Genomic DNA, 20,366 nt, shown 5'->3' on the forward strand with positions numbered 1-20,366 from the left:
GAACAAGTGGGGTTCTGCCATTATTAATTTGTGCTTGTGTTAATATTTCCAGAAGAAGGAAAAAGAAAAAATTAAATTGCCAACAGAAGATTTTATATCAAGTTCAACCCAAGATGGTAACTGTATTTTATTGAAATTCTAGGCTTCTTAATCTACTATTTGTTTCTTTCTATTTGATTAAGTTATATTAACTATGACACAATGTTAAAATGTTCAATGAATTAATTATGTTGTGATCATGAATTCATAATAATAACACTTTTTGTTTCTTTTTTCCTTATCCTTGTAAAGCATCTAGCAGTGGTGAATATGAAACTTTAGGATCCACAGCTGCTAGTGCTTCTGGCCTTCCAGCAATTATGGCGGCAAAATCGATGGAATTCTCTTATCAAGAACTAGCCGAGGCTACAAATAACTTCAACTCTGATAACAAAATTGGTCAGGGTAGATTTGGAGCAGTCTATTTTGCAGAATTGAGAGGCCAAGTAAAAGCAAGCCAATTATATCTTTAATAATGTTATATAATCTTCCAGAATTAAAAGGAAAAATAAATTATCTTTGACCATTTAGTTCTTTATCTGCATAATTTTATTGATAGTTAAAGATAGTAAAAATGGTAGTTAGGCATTTGGCAAACGAATAAAATTGATGAGACGTGGCAAGGGACCACATACATATACATTATAATAATAATAATAATAATAATAATAATAATAATAATAATAATGCTACAAGATTAGTGGTCCTATCTATATATGATTTTGCAAACCTTTGATGAAAATTTCAATGCTAGTTGGTGAAGATCAACACAAAAAGTCCACAAAACAACAAAGAGGTGGTGGAGCCATGAAGGTATTAATATGTCAGCATGAAAGGTAGCTCTAAATTATAAAATGTTCTTCTATTGTTGTGTTCTGTTCTAACCAAAATTCACATATCAGAAACCCGTGAGCATCACAGTGTAACTCTCACAAGTTTTCATAACGGTGAGTTCCATATAGGAATAATAACAAGCAAAGATTTTTGTATATAAATCCAAGGCTATAATCTGCAGCTTTTGGAGTGTTCAGCAAAGTTGAAATTAAAGATATCATATATCTCTTGATGAGTAAGCTTCTATAATATGATTTTTTTAAGAATTTTATGTACCAAACTTAATCATCAGCTTTTAATTCTGGATGGTTTCATTTTGCAGGATATTAGGAAGAGTTAATTATCTTATGGAGATTTCATCTGAATTGGTAATAACATATTCATATCTATAGTTTAGCACATGTATGTGATCAAAATCAATGATGAAATTTTTTGCATTATTGTATATTATGTATATGCATGGTATAATGGAGGATCCTAATAGCTTTCTCTGGCACTTAAGCTCTATTGATACTTGTGCCTAACTACCATTTTAACCATTTAGTTCTTTATCTCACACTGTTCCTGTTTATATCCACCGTGATGTGAAACCTGCTAACATATTAATATATAAATACTTCCGTGAAAAGGTTAGTTTATTGTAATATTCTTGGCAATAATCATTATTTTCCAATTTTTGTTTTCTTTTTTCTGATGAGACTAATATTAAAACTGTCTAATAAGGTTTTGGAAATTCACCAGGTTGCAAATTTTGGGCTAACTAAACTTAGGGAAGTTGGAAGCTTTTTATCACTTCATACTCGTCTTGTGGGAACATTTGGATACATGCCTCCAGTGTAAGAACTTAGTTGTTAATTGTCTTAGAACATAACAGTAAATATTAGAAAATATAAAATAAGTCAATGAAAGTTGTGGTTGATACAATTTATAGATTCTGAATGTCTAAGAACTTGGTTTGACATGACTGAATTTATAGATTCTTGGGTTGGGCATAATGTCAGATGTGAGTGTTATCTCTACTTTAGTGACATCTTTTTTCCATTCTTGATTCAAAATGATATCTTCCTTTGATTTTGGTCATCTCTGCTTTGTATATTAATGATATTTTGCACCCAATTTAATGTTATCTCTACTTTAGTGGATCAAAATGCTTCAACCAGCTAAAGGTTGTTACGGGCGCAGCACCAACAGTAAGTTTTACTCTCATCATTATGATCTTGTGTTATCAGAATGTGAACTTCATATTATGTTTCTATGTAGATTGAATTTTAACAAATTGCTAAATTATGCAGATACTTCTGGCAATCAAATCAGAAGAAAACAAGCTACAAGAAGTCATGGTTGGATTAGCAGCAAATGTTTTCACATTCATGTCCTCTCAGGAATCAAGCTATGTATTTCAAGAAGCCGGAATCATTGAAGTTGAACTGGCAAGTATACTAGTAGATATTCTCAAGAAGCACAAGTATCCGGCAACAAAGGTGCTGAGGATAGGGAGGTTTGCCATAGAGTTTGCGATTTAGATGATGAAAGACAAAGCAGAAAACATAGATACCTTCAAGCATATGGGAATGGAGAAGGTGCTGGAAGGTGTATTAGAAATCACATCAGAGCTTGAAAGCTTCAATGTTTTCTCTGGTACTGTTGGATTGAACAGGCACAATCTAACAATTCACTCACTGGTTGAGACAGCCTTCAAGTTGCTGGAAAATAGGTGAAGTAATACATCACTTTTGAACCATATTGTAAAATCAGTAATCCATGTTAACCTTGAGCAAAAATTGTAAATTTGTGACACTGTACACTGTTGTTTGTTTTGTGTAAATGTGTATTATCCCACATTAATTTTGATTTTGGTTTTTGGTTTTGATGGTTATTTATTTATTTTTCCCTCTAGATTTTGATTCTTCGGTCGAAGAATCAATGCTTTATTGATTTATATCAATAAGGACCAATTATTAATGAAAATTCAGGAGGAACACTTTTCAGCGCTATACTCCATGGCATTTATATTTATTAAATTTTGATATTAAAAAATAAATTTTTAATTTGAGAGTATGTAAATGAGATGAGATTAAGAATGATTTTAAATAAAAAAGAAATAAATAATTATAGGATTTGTGGAGGTTTGAAAATCTCACAAAATAATTAATTTTTGTTAAATTAAAAAATTAATTTGTGGGGGTTTTAAACTGCTACAAAAGTGATTTAAAATTCCCACAAAAGTTTAATATAAAACCTCCACTAAACATACATAAAACTCTCACTCCCGCAAAAGCACCTTAAATTTTTTGGGGTTTTAGAAACTTCCACAAACTATTTGGAGGGGGTTATAAACCTCGATAAATAAGAGAAAAATTGCCACAAATAAACAAAAACCTTATAGTGGCAATGGTTTCAAGAGATGGTGTTTCAAGAAAATCAATCATGAGATCCAATTGATGGACAACATTCTTCCTAGGGAAAAGAGGCTTTCCAGTCAAAAGTTCTGCGAAAATACATACAATGCTCCATATGTCTATAGCTGGTGTATACTGAAAATGGTTTCAGGTAATAGTAATTTACTGAGTGAAATATAATAGATAAGTAAAAGACATACAAGTAGATTCATAAACCAATAAAGTATTTAGCATATGGCAAGGAAGCATAAACATTTGCAAGACCAATTATTATTTATTAACCACACGCAAGCCCCATATCCAGCACACAACTAAAACAGTAAAAGAACAAAATTTCAATCACCAAAAGAGTATAAATTCATACATAGGTAATAGATACATTCACAAGTCACCACACATATCATCCCCTACCTCTCAACATCCACTAAATTTCTCTCCAAAAAATACAAAACACCAATCCAAAACATATTAAGATACATACATGTAAATCTAAATATACATATGAGCTGAGTAACTTTATCTTTTTTCTCTGATCAGGCAATATCTTTAAATTTTTTACAATATATTATATACTATATTTTGATTATCCATTTTTTTTAAATTGATTAAGAAACAAATTTGTATATTTTCGGTTTAAAAAATGAATTTATATTTTAAATTAATTTTTTTCATGTTTTTTGATCAATTATGTTTATTCATATGAATATTTTTTACTTAAAAAAAATAAAGAATAATTCCAACCCAATTTCATCCCAAATAAATTTAATGCATCCATTTTTATTGCATAAAGCCATAATGAAAACTATTTCTAGAAATTTGCTAAGTTCACTCTAAGTTAGCCAATTAGTCATAATCACTCTTGTAAAGCTGCTCCCTAATTAAAAATAAAAGCTAAAAACTACTGTACCTATAATACATTGTCATTATAGCAAAGTTTTGAAATCAAACCGTTATCAAACCGTTCTAACTACTGGTTTATTAGTTTAATTGGTTTGACTGTAGTTCAATAAAAAAAATCGTTTTTTAATAAAATAATACATAAAATATAAATCCACAGAGTAAAACATAATTATAATCTAATATAAACTTTAAAATATCATCAAAAGTAAAAATATTACTTAAACCACAATATTATGATCTTTTTCAAAATACAAACTCAAAAGTCAAATTAAAAAAAACAACCATAAAATGCCATATGATAAACTATTTAAGATTATTCACAATCCTAACCAACACAATAATGAAAAATCACACTTCACATATTAACTAACAACAACTATTTAAGATTATTCATAATCCTAAACCACAAAGTAATGAAAAATCACAGTTCATAGATTAATGGACAACAATTATTTAAGATTATTCACAATCCTAAACCATACAGTAATAAAAAATTACAGTTTACAAATTAACTAACAACATTAACAGTTAAAAAAAATCTAAAAGAAAGCAAATTGAGTAGTGAGCACACAGGAAGACAGGGAGCACAACTGGAGGGGCAGACCCGGCTGAAGAGGTGGAGCGCGGTAGAACAGAGATAATATATATTAACTATAATTACAAATTAAACTATTTTAAATGAAATAATTTATATAATGATAATCTCATTTATTGTTATAAATACTGAATTAAATAAATTATTATTATTTTTTATTTGAAATTATTTTTTATTAAAAACTAAACTAAATTATATTTATTTTATAATTTGGTTTTAATCTAATCCATTTAAACTGTTTTAAATCTGGATCCAAATTAAGATCCAAATCTAAAAAAAAAACCCTAATTCTGAATTTCTGATTCGGTGAGCTAGTTTTACCTTAACTCGCACAAATTCTGAAATCCAGTTCCTCTTCTCCTTCGCCTCTTCTCCTTTCGACCGGGTAGTCTCCGCCGCAGCCGGCACCGGAGCAGGCACCGGCACCCTATTGTCTCATTCAACTTTGAACGGGCCTCACCTCTGCTTCTCTTCTTCTGCCTTTGGTCTTCTCCGCCGTCGTCTTCACCGTCGCCGACTCGCCGTCACAGGTGTGGGCTTCCGGTTCTTTTGCTTTCCATTCGCCTCTGCTCGTGCTTCTTGCTTCTGGGTCACAGCCTCACAGGGATTGCTCAGCAGGGTTGGGATCCTCTTCGGGTGTTGCTGAGGTAGATATCTCTGGTTATCCTTCTGTTATGTTCATCATTATTTGAGTAATGAAGCAGCTATTAATTGGTAATATTGTGATGTGATTGCTTGCTTCTACTCTTTGTTGTTAGTTTCAAGATTTAATAGTGGTTCTTAATGTATATTATTGCCTCTAAGTAGCACCATTATGGCCTGGTATCAATACCAAGAATCTTGCTACATACTTTATAGATGGGAAGATAATGATATTTTATATTGAATTCTGTCTTTTTGGCTTGCATTTCCATGAACATGAGTTGTATTGGTCTTCCAACATAATTTCTCTTTGGCTTTATAAATTAGGCATGATTTGTGAGTCTTTACATTGAGATCATAAAATTTCATAGGCAATCATACATGGCATATAGACTGCAAATGTATAATGTTATCCCTATGGTGATGCCCCTAAAACTTTTGATAGCCAATAATATTAAGTTTATGCCAATAATATTATTATGTGCATGGTTGAGAAGCATACTCTAGAGGGTTTGATTAGTAACTCAGTGTTTGTTAGTTCTTTAATTCTCTGAGTACGTTCCCCATTCTTAATATTTTTGGAAATGTGTGATTGAACATCAACCTTGATAGAAATTAGGTCTTGTTAGACATCAACCTTCAATAATGTGATTTTTTTTATTGTTGAAATATTTGTTTTGGACCGAGTGTTCAACTCATTATTCTTTTCCTTCACCAATCACCAGAACCTTTTTCGGCATACAATGCTACCGTGGAACTCTCTAACTAGAAGATGATACTGTATCAGTTCTTTCCTATATAATATAATGAACATGTTCCTTTAATTGCACAAACTCTGCAGATTCTAATAAAGATTATCTGCATGCTTGCTTCTATTCTAATTGCATCAGACTTATGTTATTCCTTTTTCTTTAGCAGTTAGATCACTGTATTTTATAATTGTGGGCTAGTAAGTGGTGCCCTGCTTACTATGTATTGACATTTATAATGAAGCTTTGCATCGATCCAAGAAAATAGTCACTTTCTTTTATTAGTTGTGGATATTTTGAGAAAATATTGTAAATATCAATTAGTAAGTATGCCAAATTTTTCTTCGGACCTAGTAGCCAGTTTGTAAAACAGAATTAATTTTGCAGAGGGTATTAAGATTTCCGTCGTCTTCTTCAAAGATGTGGGCCGTTCGTTGTCTTCCTCTCAAGTAAGTTGTCTTCTTCCTCTTCCTTTCTTTCTATTTGTCTCGGGGCTGATTGTTTAATCGTGCGAGTTCTTTCTATAGGAATCGAGTGCTGAGAGCTTATTGCTCCAAAGCTACTTGGGTGGTGGAAGATGATTCTGGAACTTCCAAAAGGGTATTTTACTGAAAAACCATTTATTTGAATTAATAATACATGTTAGTGCTTATTTTATTTAAAATTATGCAGATGTCTAATACACTTCCCTCATTACACGCGTCTTCAAATGTTGAGACAAGTCAAAGGAAGCTCTTCCCTCATTACACGCGTCTTCAAATGTTGAGACAAGTCAAAGGAAGCTAAAACTGGACTTGGCAGGAGAAGGGTACGTTTATATAGAATAAATGTACATAACAATTAAACTACTTATTAATAGAATAAGAAAATAGATACTTATTCAGATATAAATAATGAATATAATGATTGAATAAGAAATTAATTAAAATACATACATCCTGAAAATCTTTATTAATTTGTTTTGAATGGGTCTTATTAGTTATTATTATATCTCAATTTCAATGATATATATAATATTTCTGATTAGTTATTAGTAGTTTTTAAGGGTATTATAGCATTTTCTGGTAATTACAAATGACTCTTGAGTTTCCCCTAGTTTTGTATTTTTTTATATATTTAACATTTAACCATGACAAACTGCTTTGTAATATACCATTGTTCATTAATTTATTGATGTCCACTATAAGAAGATTTCACTCCTTTGGTGCTTGATCTGTTGTCATCAACAGATTTTGTTGTGTGTTTTGTGGGGATAGATTTACTTCCTTAACAATTTTTTTGGATTTAGGATAAATTTATTCTGTTTTTACTATTAGAACAGGGCCTTATCAATCTAAGTTTACTTCCTTAACACCATACAAGACTACAATAATTTTATATTTTGAAGTTAACCTTTTATATTGTATTCCGATTGATATTAAGTAATATCTACAGATTTTTACCTTCACTTACCGCGGCTCATGCAATTTCGGACATCATTAAAGGGCATTACTCTCAGCCATGGCTTTCGTGGAAAAAGATACCAGATGCTACTAGGAAATTTTGGTGGGAAAAGTTCAAAGTAGGTTTTAGAGAAACGTTTAATCTTTGGTAGATTAAGAATTAGTTCTAAGTTTGAAAAATATAATATATATCAACTTATAACTATTCTTGCTTGTGTTGATTATCCAGAGCAAACATCAGTTTTTTCCTCCAGATCTTTATTGGGCTCGAAAAAATTTTGAGAGGCGAGATGTGGCGTTACTAAAAAATTTGTTGGGAAAAGCTCGTGCAAGTCGTGTCAAACCTCAATGGATAGAAGATGGTGTGTGGGATGCTCTCTGTGCTTATTGGAATACTGACACTGGGTTTCTACAAAAGAGCGTGCAAGGCAAGTCAAATCGAGCATCTGGTTGCAGCGGATTTGGAGCGGCTCTTCGTACTGCTGGCCCAATTTCCGTTACCCAACACAAAACTAATATGGTGATGTTATAGAAAAACTTAGATCTTTTATGTTATAATTTTATACACTTCAATTGGTAGTTGATACTCATAGGTTTTTTAATTTATATGTTTGGTAGAAAATATCATTAAAGAGGATTCCAACACAGTTAGAATTGTTTGCGAAGACCCACAAACACAAAGATGAGACATGGGTGGATAAGAAATCAAAACATGTTGAGGTGAGTCTATTTTAATCAAAATATATATCTCTCCCTCTGTATATATTATTTTAATATTGCATTAGGGCTAGTGTTTCAGCTCACAGGGCTGTTCTGTTATTTTTTATCAACATATATGCCCCCTCTGTAGTTGTAATATTTATAGGGAATGCAAATATCATCATATTGTATTGGTGCTGATGTGCATTAGTTGTAGCATCCTTTTGGAAATTCCAATAGAGAAAGGCCTTACAAGTTGTAATTAAACTATAAATATAAGAGGGAATGAAAATATCATGTTAGTAATATAAAATCAGCCATATTCATAATTACTGTTATTTGTTATTAGTTGTGGGAAGAGAACATATTACATAGACAGTAATCTAAAATCACACAAACACAATTATATATTCTTCTTCGCAAAGAATATATGCATTTATTTACTAGTTACAAGTCCCACCCCATAACTTATTATAAAATCATATGGCATGCTAAAATAATATCATAGAAGATATAAACAATTAAATGAGATGAGTTTTAGTTGTTGTGATGTGGGAGGTCATCAGCAACAAGGAGGTAGAAAAGTCCCATAACACCACTATGCAGCTTAGTGTTGCTGTAGTCAACCTCCAAAGTCAAAACTTCACCACTAGAGATCTTGATAGAGCCAGGTTGAGGGTAGCAAGTTGTCATTCCCACCAGGTACCCTTTCTCATTTCCTGCTTCACTTCCATTTCCATATTTTGGTAGTGAATTGCATATGACTCTTCCATCCTGAAATTAGTTAAAGTAAAATTAGTTTGGCAAAAATATCTTGTTTAGGAGTCAAACATCAACCACCAAAGAACATTTATGATTCTATGCGATAACATGAGTATAGTGATGCTCATAGCTAATCCATAGCTAATCCAGTGTTATGCAAATTGGTCGACCGATTAGCGACTGATTCACTCAGCGACCGATTTAGTGACCGATATTCTTTGGTGAGGGTTTGGTGGCCCTGAACACAAATCGGTCGCTATTTTCTTATTAGCGACCACCCAAATTGGTCGCTAAATCGGTCGCTAATCCGATAATTTCTTGTAGTGTTGTGTTTTCAAAGCATAACCCATTAACTTAAAAGTAAGATTTATTACTTATATAGCTAGGATAAACATAATAAATCAAATTAAGTTGATTCGATTTATTATTGATGCAATATATACATGGTAAATTAAATCAACTTAATTCAATTTATATAAAAATATTCAGGATACGGCGTATAACTAATTCTAATTTAAAATATTTATGTAATTTTAAACTCTATTTATTTTATTAGCCTAAATTACTCTACTTTTTATAAGTAGAGATTTAAAATTAGATTCAGTCGCTCAATTTCAAAAATAACATATACTAGAGTCAAAATATTTCTTACGTATAGCTAGTAGAAAATGTGATTTATCATTCTAATCTTATACGTTTAATTTAAAAAGATATACCTTGGTCAAATATCATTCATTGAAAAACGACATCTATATGTATACATTGAAAGCTAAGAGAATGCATAAACGATTCTAATATAATTTAAAAATTGTTTTAAGTAAACAACAATTATTTTAAAAACATGCACTATGATTCTAATTAGATCCAATGATAGTTGCATAGTTAACGGAACTAGCTTTTCAAGGTTGAATTGGTGATTTTAAAGAATAAGCTATAAACCTCAAAGTGTCCATATTGTTAAATATTCGATGTTCTGAATGCTGCATGACATCTACATCTTCAAAAAACTACCCTGAATTTAGTTTATAATTAATTTTCAGTTGAACCAGTGGGACGATCTTATTTTTCACTTCCTCCCGCCAGGCTCACCTTTCTTTCTGTTATATTTTTATGCTTACATATATTCTTTACAGGGATGACTTCCTGTCACAAGGTAGTTGGTGATATCAGTGCACTTAGGAGGTTGTATTATAATATGTACAAATTTTCTTATTTTACAAAAATAGTTTTGCACTTGGTTGACTCGGTTAAGTAACAACAGAAGAAGGAAGTATGTAATGCATGAATCGTAATAAAATAATGGCCTAATTAAGCAACAAGATCCGTTAGTTTACCTTAGGTTTCTTGAAATTTATTACCATGTTAATATTCTGGGGTAAAAAGTAAGTGAAAGATTATTGTGCGATTTTATGTTCATCTGTCCTGTGTTTGTGGTTTTTTTTCCTTGGTACTGTTCACTAATTTAGACAAGTGCCTTTCTCTAATATGCCCTCATTTTCAGGAATGTCACGATACACATATTTCATAACAATTTGATCACCGGTGAAAACTCATATTGCAAACTCTCTGATATGATTGAATATGATTTGGATGAGAAAGTATTATCTGATTTGATTTGATTCGATATTTTATATATTCGAAAGATCAAAGATTTGTTGTATTTGAAATTATATGTTTTGAATTGATTTGGGAGGCTCGTATTAGAAAACAGTAGTTAACAGCGGTTATGACGTTAATCTAGATGCATCTGGCTCAGACCTCAGCTAGTAGGAGCGTTGTTAGCCTAACGTGTAGGCCACACGTTGGATCTGTTATTCCGTACGGACACACTAGAGAAAAGGGCTACCCATAGAGGTGGAGCCGCCCAAGTGTGGACTTTTGATTTGATTTCTCTATGAGAACTCCCTTATTGATTCACTTATTATCAACTATTATTTTCTAATTAAAATTATTTTGATGATAATGTTTGTATAGTCTCATGTCGATTATAGATGTATTGTCTAGTCACTGAATTGTAATACTCACTCCTTTTTTGTTTAAAAAAAATATTTTTTCAGGAATAAGTACTTGATTATGTGAGCCTTTCTATTCAAGAGTAATGATCTGCAATGGGCTCTATTCCTTGTTGAGTTCTTAGACGTCATCTGCTCCATATGTCACAGGCAGGATCCATCTATATTTATTTATTTTATTTTTGTTAAAGTATGTAATTATTCATTCTAAAAAGTGTAAATTTATCAAAAATTATTTGTAACCTTTTTATTTATCTTATATTTGAATCTGTTAGGCTTGCTAGGGAACTCTTTTTCCTGAGCGCCAGTCATGGCTCATTTTGGGTTGTGACAGAGTGGTATCAGAGCTTAGGTTTAATCTGTGTAATATGGAGCAAGTGTCTTATGGTAGGATCACAATTGTATAAATAGAAGCGCGCCTATTTGTACAAATTGTGGCACTATTAGAGGCCTATAGGAATGTCATCCTTCTCTTTTTGTCATTCTTGTCTTTTGGTTCTTGTCATCATGAGTCATCTGTCGATTCTTGCCACCTCTTTTCTCTTTGTATCCATCCTTGAGTTATTATTTGGTAACTTTTCTTGAACTTACTTTTGCAATTGTTTCAAATTGAAGTGTTTGAATGTATTGTATTATCAAATGTACAGGGAATCAGCCTCTTTATAGAGGAATTACAGAAATAGAAATAACTAGAAAATAGAAAAGAAAGGAAAAATACTAGCCTAAAATAAAGGAAAGATTTCTAATCATAAAATCCCTAAAATTAAGCTAAACCCAAAAAGGAAAAGATTTATAATTAATTCTATTTACATAAAAGATTCAGGAAAGGAATTAGGAATCTGATTTTGATTTGATTTAGTCAACACTCCCCCTCAAGCTGGCTTGAAGATATCATTCATTGACAGCTTGCTTATTATGCTATCAAAAGTCTTCTTGGGTAATCCTTTAGCTTGAATATCTGCTAATTGTTCTGTGGTTGGAACATATGAGATGCAAATCTGTCCTCTCTCAATCTTTTCCCTGATAAAATGCTTGTCAACTTCAACATGTTTAGTTCTATCATGCAACACTGGATTATGAGAAATGGAAATTGCAGATTTGTTGTCACAATACAACCTCATTGGTGGAGAAATGGAAACTTTTAGTTCTTGTAGGATTTTCTCTACCCATATTGCTTCACATATTCCATGAGCCACTGCTCTAAACTCAGTTTCTGCACTACTTCGTGCCACAACACTCTGTTTTTTACTCCTCCAACTAACCAGGTTTCCGCCAACAAAAGTACAATACCCAGATGTTGACCTTCTATCCATGACATTCCCAGCCCAATCTGCATCTGTATAAGCTTCTACTTGAAGATGTCCATGCTTTTTATAGAGTAACCCTTTCCCAGGCGACCCTTTTAAGTACCTTAGGATTCTAAAGACAGCATCCATGTGTTCTTGACCAGGTGAATGCATAAACTGGCTTACCATGCTCACAGCAAAGGCTATATCCGGGCGTGTATGGGATAAATAGATTAGCCTCCCTACTAACTGCTGATATCTCCCTTTGTCCATGACATTTTCTGGTTCAGCTGGCTTCAATTTTAAATTAGGCTCTATAGGTGTTTCAGCAGCTTTACAACCAAGTAATCCCATCTCTTTTAAAAGATCTAGGATATACTTTCGTTGGTTCATAAAAATGCCTTCCTTAGACCTTGCAAATTCAATTCCAAGGAAGTATTTTAATGAGCCAAGTTCTTTGATTTCAAATGCTTTGGCAAGCTTCTCCTTCAAGTCTTTTAGCTCCAAAAAATCATCACCTGTCAGAATAATGTCATCCACATATACAATTAAGATGGCAGTTTTATTAGCTGCTGAATGCTTATAGAAAAGTGTATGGTCAGCTTGGCTTTGAGTATAACCAAGTCCCTTCACCACCATTCCAAGTCGTTCAAACCAAGCTCTTGGGGATTGTTTCAATCCATAGAGAGATTTCTTTAGTTTGCACACTTTATTCCTCCCTAGTTCAGCTTCAAATCCAGGTGGAAGTTTCATGAACACCTCTTCCTCTAGTTCCCCATTCAGGAAAGCATTCTTTATATCCAATTGGTGTAAAGGCCAATTGTAATTCGCAGCAAGAGATAAGAGAATCCGCACAGAACTGAGTTTGGCAACTGGAGCAAAAGTCTCTCGATAGTCTACTCCATAGGTTTGTGTATATCCCCTAGCTACTAACCTAGCCTTATACCTCTCTATGCTTCCATCAGCATTGCATTTGATGGTAAAAACCCACCTGCAGCCAACCAATTTTGTATTCTGTGGCAGATCTACAATCTCCCAAGTTTCATTTTTCTTGAGTGCATGCCACTCTTCCATCACTGCTAATTTCCAGTTGGGATCATCTAGTGCTTTCTCTATGTTCCTAGGCTCAAACAGATTTGTAATTTTAGAAGTAAAAGCTCGATGTTTTTTAGAGAGATTTTGGTAAGAGACATAATTGGAAATAGGATGGTTGGTGCTGGTTTTAAGTACCTTTTTGGTGCAGGTTCTGGTTTCTTTCCTAAGGGCTATTGGCAAATTATTATTAGAAGTGACAATTTCAGATTTACCTGGAAGTTCCTGAAGTACTACAGTTGGGCCGTCTTCCGGGTTTTCAGATTGGGTTGGTACAGAGATGATGGGCTGGTCTCTAGTCTTCTTGGGATATTTCCGAACATAATACCGAAGCTCCTTTTCTTGTGGTATTTCTTTTCCTGTTTGGATTCCAACTAATTCTGGCACAATTTCAGAATTGGTTTTCACATCTTGTTTTGCAATTGTTTCAGAATTTACTTGATTAGTGAAAGTTGTATCTTCAATATGTAAGATAGGAGTGGGTAAAGGTTCATGCAAAAAATTTTCTTCCCTTAGACTCTCCCCCTGAAGAGAATTTTTTTGAAAAAAGGTTTCATGTTCCAAAAAAGTAACATCCATACTTACATGAAATTTCTTGGTGTGTGGATTGAAACATTTATAACCCTTTTGACTTGGGGAATAGCCAATAAAAATGCATTTTTCTGCCCTTGGATCAAGTTTACTTCGATATGAAGGTGTATGTAAGAACACAGTGCAACCAAATACTTTTAAAAGTAAGTCAGAATGCAACCTGCATGCTGGAAAATTCTTTTTGAAAGTATCCAACGGTGTGCAGTAATTTAACACACGTGTGGGCATTCGATTTATGAGATAGGCTGCTGTTAGAACAGCATCTCCCCATAAATACTTTGGAACATTACCCTCAAACATAATGGCACGTGCTACTTCAAGAAGGTGTTTATTCTTCCTTTCAGCAATGCCATTTTGTTGGGGTGTATTGGGGCATGTAGATTGATGTTGAATACCTTTCTTTTGAAGAAATTCACCAAGATTTTTATTAAAGTATTCAGTGCCATTATTACTTCTTAATATTGAAATTTTTGTGTCAAATTGTGTTTCTACCATTTTTGAAAAATACTGAAAAATTTTAGAAACCTCAGATTTTTCATGCATGAGATAGATCCAACATAGTCGTGTGTGGTCATCAATAAAAGTTACAAACCATTTTTTTCCAAATTGAGTTGTTATTTTTGATGGACCCCATACATCACTATGAATCAAGTGGAAGGGTTTAGATGCATGATAAGTTTGAGAGTAATAAGGAGCTCTATGGCTCTTTGAACGAATATAACTTTCACATTTAAGTAAGGAAGAATCAATATTTTTAAACAAACTTGGAAACAAGTGTTTGAGATATGGAAAACTAGGGTGTCCTAGTCTATTGTGCCAGAGAATTATTTGGTTCTTTATAGGCATAGAACTTATACCACTAAATCCTTGAGCTATTTTATCCTCCGAAATATCCTCAAAGTGATAAAGCCCATCCATCATCTTAGCACTGCCAATCATCTTTCCCGAAGTTCGGTCCTGAAAAATACCATGAGTGTCAAAGAATGTCACAGCACAATTGGAATCCTTGCAGATTTTACTAATAGAGAGAAGATTACAAGAAAGCTTTGGTACATGTAGGACATTTCTTAGGTCAATATTTTTGGACAGTTTAATTGTACCTTTTCCAGCAATAGATGAAAAACTACCATCAGCAACTCTAATTTTTTCATTTTCAAAGCAAGGAGAATAAGTTTTAAATAAAGGGGAGAGGCTGGTCATATGGTCAGATGCACCTGAATCAACAATCCATGGTGCATTCAAGTTTGAGGTGCAGTTAAGGGACATAGGAATACTAAAATTACCTGTTTGAGCCAAAGAACCACTAGAAGTACTAGACACAGAACTGGAATTTAACAGCCTTATGAGCTGCTCAACCTGTTCCTTACTCAATGATGATTTTTCAGCCTCATGAGCAGTTGGAGTAGGAGTGGTGTTCTCCTTCTGTTCAGGATTAATGACTGAGGAACTGTCAGCCATAGCTATAAATCAGAGGCACAGTGCAGAGATCCTGCTCTGATACCAAATTGAAGTGTTTAAATGTATTGTATTATCAAATGTACAGGGAATCAGCCTCTTTATAGAGGAATTACAGAAATAGAAATAACTAGAAAATAGGAAAGAAAGGAAAAATACTAGCTTAAAATAAAGGAAAGATTTCTAATAATAAAATTCCTAAAATTAAGCTAAACCCAAAAAGGAAAAGATTTATAATTAATTCTATTTACATAAAAGATTCAGGAAAGGAATTAGGAATTTGATTTTGATTTGATTTAGTCAACATTTCAGTTTCGGTTTTGGTTAACGATTCTTGCCTTGTAGCTAGTTCTAATCTTCCTCGCTTTTGTGAATAATTGCTTTAATCTTCTTTATCTTCATGTTGTTTTCTATGGGTTCTGATTTCAAGATTTCATCCATTATCTAGAAGATTCGATATGTTTTTGCTGTGAATTATTATCTTATTCCTCTTATAAAACAGTATTTGAATTTGTGGATTGTGGATTTGCTTAGCTGCTGATTGAGATGCTTTCTTCTGGATTTGATGATCTTTGAAGCTAACATAATTTTGATTCGCTATTGATTCCTTCTTTTAAATCAATAATTTGTAAAATTTTTATTTTGTTGCTCAAGGAGAAGGAGTATGTGATGAAACATATGAATAGAGTGTTATTGTTGTTTGTTCGATTGGAGATTTTCATTGCTTAAATTTAGTGAATTATTTGGGTGATCACTTAGCTGAATCGAAAGTCTTTTCCGATCTAAAAGTTTGGTTGTGCTTTTCTAATTTGATGATCTAGTTTTGTTATGGTGCTTTGTTGCTGAATATGACTTTTCTTTCACGGAACTATTTCTTGCTTGATAAGTTGAGAGACAGATTGTGAACGTTTACTTTTTGGTTGGTGATTATAAGGTGAATTTTGCTTTTGACTAAGATATGAAATTTGAGAATTTTCTCAACCCATGGTTTTCTAAAAGTTTTCTTATTTCTCAACTATTGTCCTTATTCTCAGAGATTTAGGGAGATTGATTTTCTTGATTTGTAGAGCCTTTGTGATATTGAATTGTATATCTTAGAGATTGGAAAGAATTGTTGGCGATTTCTTATAAAAATGACTAGATATCTAATTTCTTAAAGCCAAATAAATTTCTTATACGAGTTTTTTCCCTTGTTACATTCAACTAATTATTATAAACCATGCTCTTTTTTTTATTATGTACCCCTTAATAACTCTAGTTTTAAAATTATCTAATTTCTCAACAAGACCTAATGTTTCATGATTCACATTTGGTTGGATTCGTGGAATAAAATAGTGTAAGCGAAATTATGTACTTATTTGAGCTATACAATAATACTTTTAATTAAATTTTCACTAGGATTGAAAAGATATTACTTATTTTAATGTGATAATGTAGGATTTTTTTGTGAACTTTGTTCCTTTTAAATTTATAAGCAGGAATCAATATTAAAACAACTAGAGATTTTATTAGGATAATCATAACATATAATGACTATTTTGGTAAATTTTTTAGCAAGTTAGATTTTTTTTTTTTTATTAGAAGGTTGGTAGTTTGAAATGCTGTGCTCTAGTAACAAAGTTGTTTATTATTTGTATTATTGAGTATTTATATGTTACAACTAGATGCAATTTTTTTTGTTTTCTATTATGATATATGATATTATTGCTGAATTTTTTTATCTCTAGTCATTAGAATAGGTTGTTGCCTATGGATTGTTATTGTCGTTATTGCTATTCAAGTCATCATTGCATGTTGATTGATATTATTATTGTTCGTAAACAGTGAATTCTTGCATATTGATATAGTTAGGATTCAATTTTCTATTCAATAGTGACTCGGTAATGTTTTGTCAGGTTTTCTAATACTTTTCTCTTTTTGTTTCATTGTTATTATCAATTGTCTCTAACATAACGTCTTTTCAATTCAGCCTGCATGATATTTCAAGTGCCTTTGATATTAAAAATCACCTTATTATTTTTACGTGACGACTTTGTAGGTGATGTTCTAGATTTGTTTGATTGATTTGATTTTGTTATTAGCAGTAGTTAGTAGTGAGTAGTGGTGCTGTTTTGTGATTGGATTTATGAGTTTCTTGATTTGTATGTAATTGTCGTTTTTGTGCTTGCTAGGCTCACTTTTGGGTTGGAAATGAGTAAGAGACTATAGAAAAAAAAAATCTTCTCATGATATTATATTTTTTTCAAAATAAGACAAGGATTTGAGAGATATATTTTTGATAGTTAGATTCAAAAAAAAAATTTAACTATGACTATTATGATTATTATTTCATGTTAATAAAAGATATTTTCTTAAAAATATAACTTTAAATTACTAAAGTTCTTCCTGGTACTTATTTCTAATGGTGGATCTTTTTACCAGACAAAAAAAAAAGGGAGAAAATGTACACAAAGAAGATAGTATTGTTGATGTGATTAAAAATATCCGTTGTGTGAATAGAGATGCACACTAAAATGAACATGGAGATTCATGACTACAAATTTGATGTTCAAGTTTATTAATTTCTACATGTATTAGTCTTTGCTGCCAAGAGTATATATATATATATATATATATATTTGAGGTTGTATATATATCATCATCATCATCATCATCAGGTTGTTTGTAGTTTATGAGCTTTAAATTTAGTTAACTATTTATGAAGATAAGTTCTTTTTGGTGTTTCATCTTTACAAAAAAAATATAATCCTATACTAATTTTATAAAATTCTTTTGCTATGTGCTTGGATTATGTTGAAAGCTAAATTATGTTTGAAAATTTAGACAAAATAAAAAGTAGTAGTTAATTTATTATAACTAATGTTAGTTTGTGTTAATTGTAATTACGTCAAATTGTAGTTTTAATTTCATTATCTTACATGTGCATTATTCGTAAATTAAGTTATAATTGTATGATTATATGAAAATATTTGAATGTATTTTACAATAATAATAAGTTAAATGTACAGGTGAATTTTGGCTTTGAGGATAATGAGATGATTGCTTACATTTTCTCGTCATATTTGACGTTATTTATCTATTATTTATAATCAAAAGCTATTAAATTTTATTCTGGAATACCTAATATTCAAGGTTATGACAATAATTATTTCAAATGGACTTTGTCAAAGAATTCTAGATAAGAGAAAATGAACATGTTAATTTTGTGACAATTACTGTTTTTAATTTTCATAACTGTTCAATTGTCTTTTTAAAAGGTACGGTCAAATCTTCAATTTGTTGTTTTGATTTGCTCATCTGTTATTGTCTTTGCATTGTTGCTTGGGATTTGGGATTTTGATTTACAATTGTTATGGGTATTTTATTTAAGTTGTATGTTTGTTGCTGTTCAGTTTTCTTTGCCTATAGTGTTGTTGCTTCCCATTGTTTTCTTTAACATCATTTGTCCTAGTGTTCTTATTTTGGTCTATAAATATTATAAATTTAGGCCTTGTATGTTTTTCCTCTTCTTTGATTCTGAAAGATTGTGTCTTATTTGATTATGTTCTTAATCATTCTCTTAAAACTTGGTAAACATCATTATTGACTTTAGTGACCATCTCTTGTGAACTTGTGCTTCTTTGATTCAACCTGAACTTGTTTTGACCAAATACACCATCTTTTCTTTTAACAAAATTATTTAACAAAATTAATATATAAGGTTATAGAAAGTCTCATCCAAATTTGATAAGAACAAGACGACTTACATAGAAATGGTTCTCATAGATTATAAGGTAAGTTGATTATTTTTCATTATTCTTTCAAGTGATGCTAGGTCCAATTTATAAATATTTTTTGTTAATCTTTTAAGTTTATTTGATAAGTAAACCCTTGCACGCGAATCAAAGACAGTGCGATTTTATAGATTTATAAGTGCTAATAGTCTTTATATTTAATTTATTTTATAGTGTGATAATAACCAATATATTTATTGGTAAATTTAACTATTACTATATTATTTATGATCATATTCAGTATGTATGTCTGATTTATTGAAGAAATTAAATTATTAAAATCGATTAATAACTGTTCTAGAGTTAATCCAATTAACACTAAATTAAAAAAAAACAAATAATACATAACATGTTACTTTTTTATTAATCAAATTATTATAATTCAAATTAATTTAAAAAAATAATTTAAAATTATAATTTCAATCTTATCACGTGCATGACACGGGTAATTATACTTGTATACATACTATTTTCTAAAGATATAGGAAAATTTTCACATATACCAGCCACTTTATTAGTACAGTAGTAATGACAAAAATAATTAAAAATTTTCACATATACTTTGTCATTACTTGCACTTGGGCCTAAGCTGTTATGCGGACCTGCGCAAGAAGAGTGATAATGCATTCATGCTGGCTGGGCCGGACCAGTGGGAGCCGGGTCGGGTGGATAGAAGGAAAAGGAGGGAGACCCAGCCAGCCCAAGACGCAACAGGTTCATGAACGCTCCTTGGAGGTGACAGCGATGCTCTGACCCAGGAAAGAAGCGCACGCCGAGCTGAAGCATGCCGCAAGGGAAACCGAGGCTACCACGGCGACTTCGTCCTAGCTACACATGTGCAATTATGCGCTGGGATGGTGAAGGACAACGGAGCGCTCGTTGAGCAGTTTGTGATTGGGGGATATGGCGATGGTGGAGGGGGCCGAGAGTGGAACAGTGGTAACCACGATGTCATGAACCAAATTGAGACTAATCAGCCGTGGTCAGCTACAGTGAAGACTAGGGTTGTGGGTGGCAAGGCTGTAAATGTTGAAAGCTGTGATTCAGAGAAATTGGGATTCGAGGAGCATGAGATAGTATCGACTGTGCTGGAGGT

At 32.0% G+C, this 20,366-nt stretch overlaps 2 protein-coding genes across 7 annotated transcripts in view; both read left to right on the plus strand.

Moving 5' to 3' along the window:
- LOC107645680 overlaps positions 1-10,624 on the plus strand; it is a 22,633-nt gene extending 12,009 nt beyond the window's left edge. Inside the window, exons 3-11 of one of the 3 annotated variants that reach the window (XM_021103893.1) lie at positions 6,135-6,260; positions 6,538-6,607; positions 6,686-6,758; positions 6,831-6,867; positions 6,918-6,966; positions 7,593-7,719; positions 7,830-8,120; positions 8,219-8,320; positions 10,563-10,624. In XM_021103893.1, coding sequence (XP_020959552.1) covers positions 6,579-6,607; positions 6,686-6,758; positions 6,831-6,867; positions 6,918-6,966; positions 7,593-7,719; positions 7,830-8,120; positions 8,219-8,320; positions 10,563-10,589 — 735 coding nt within the window. In that variant the 5' untranslated portion in view covers positions 6,135-6,260; positions 6,538-6,578 and the 3' untranslated portion in view covers positions 10,590-10,624. Of the gene's footprint in view, positions 1-5,021; positions 5,415-6,134; positions 6,261-6,537; positions 6,608-6,685; positions 6,759-6,830; positions 6,868-6,892; positions 6,967-7,592; positions 7,720-7,829; positions 8,121-8,218; positions 8,321-10,562 lie in introns of those variants that run through there. The other 2 variants (XM_021103892.1, XM_021103894.1) reach the window with 2 other exon arrangements.
- On the plus strand, positions 12-2,740 carry LOC107645678 (lysM domain receptor-like kinase 3). Of its 4 annotated transcripts, XM_021103897.1 has the most exons (7): positions 12-116; positions 292-485; positions 794-875; positions 1,196-1,241; positions 1,597-1,709; positions 2,012-2,063; positions 2,166-2,740. In XM_021103897.1, the coding sequence occupies exons 3-7, from the start codon at positions 847-849 to the stop codon at positions 2,394-2,396; spliced, it is 471 nt and encodes a 156-aa protein (XP_020959556.1). In that variant the 5' UTR covers positions 12-116; positions 292-485; positions 794-846; the 3' UTR covers positions 2,397-2,740. The 4 variants fall into 4 exon arrangements, with proteins under 4 accessions (XP_020959556.1, XP_020959557.1, XP_016205236.1 ...); XM_021103898.1 differs by having other exon boundaries at positions 292-1,108; positions 1,615-1,709; XM_016349750.2 differs by having other exon boundaries at positions 292-875.

This window comes from Arachis ipaensis, chromosome B06 (genome assembly GCF_000816755.2).
Source record: "Arachis ipaensis cultivar K30076 chromosome B06, Araip1.1, whole genome shotgun sequence".
NCBI classification, from domain to species: Eukaryota; Viridiplantae; Streptophyta; class Magnoliopsida; order Fabales; family Fabaceae; genus Arachis; species Arachis ipaensis.

Coding starts and splice junctions, on each gene's coding strand:
- LOC107645678 (XM_016349750.2), top strand. CDS start 775: ATGAAAATTTCAATGCTAGTTGGTGAAGATCAACACAAAAAGTCCACA. Junction 1,242..1,596: donor TGGAGATTTCATCTGAATTG/GTAATAACATAT, acceptor CTGTCTAATAAG/GTTTTGGAAATTCACCAGGT. Junction 2,064..2,165: donor TTACGGGCGCAGCACCAACA/GTAAGTTTTACT, acceptor TAAATTATGCAG/ATACTTCTGGCAATCAAATC.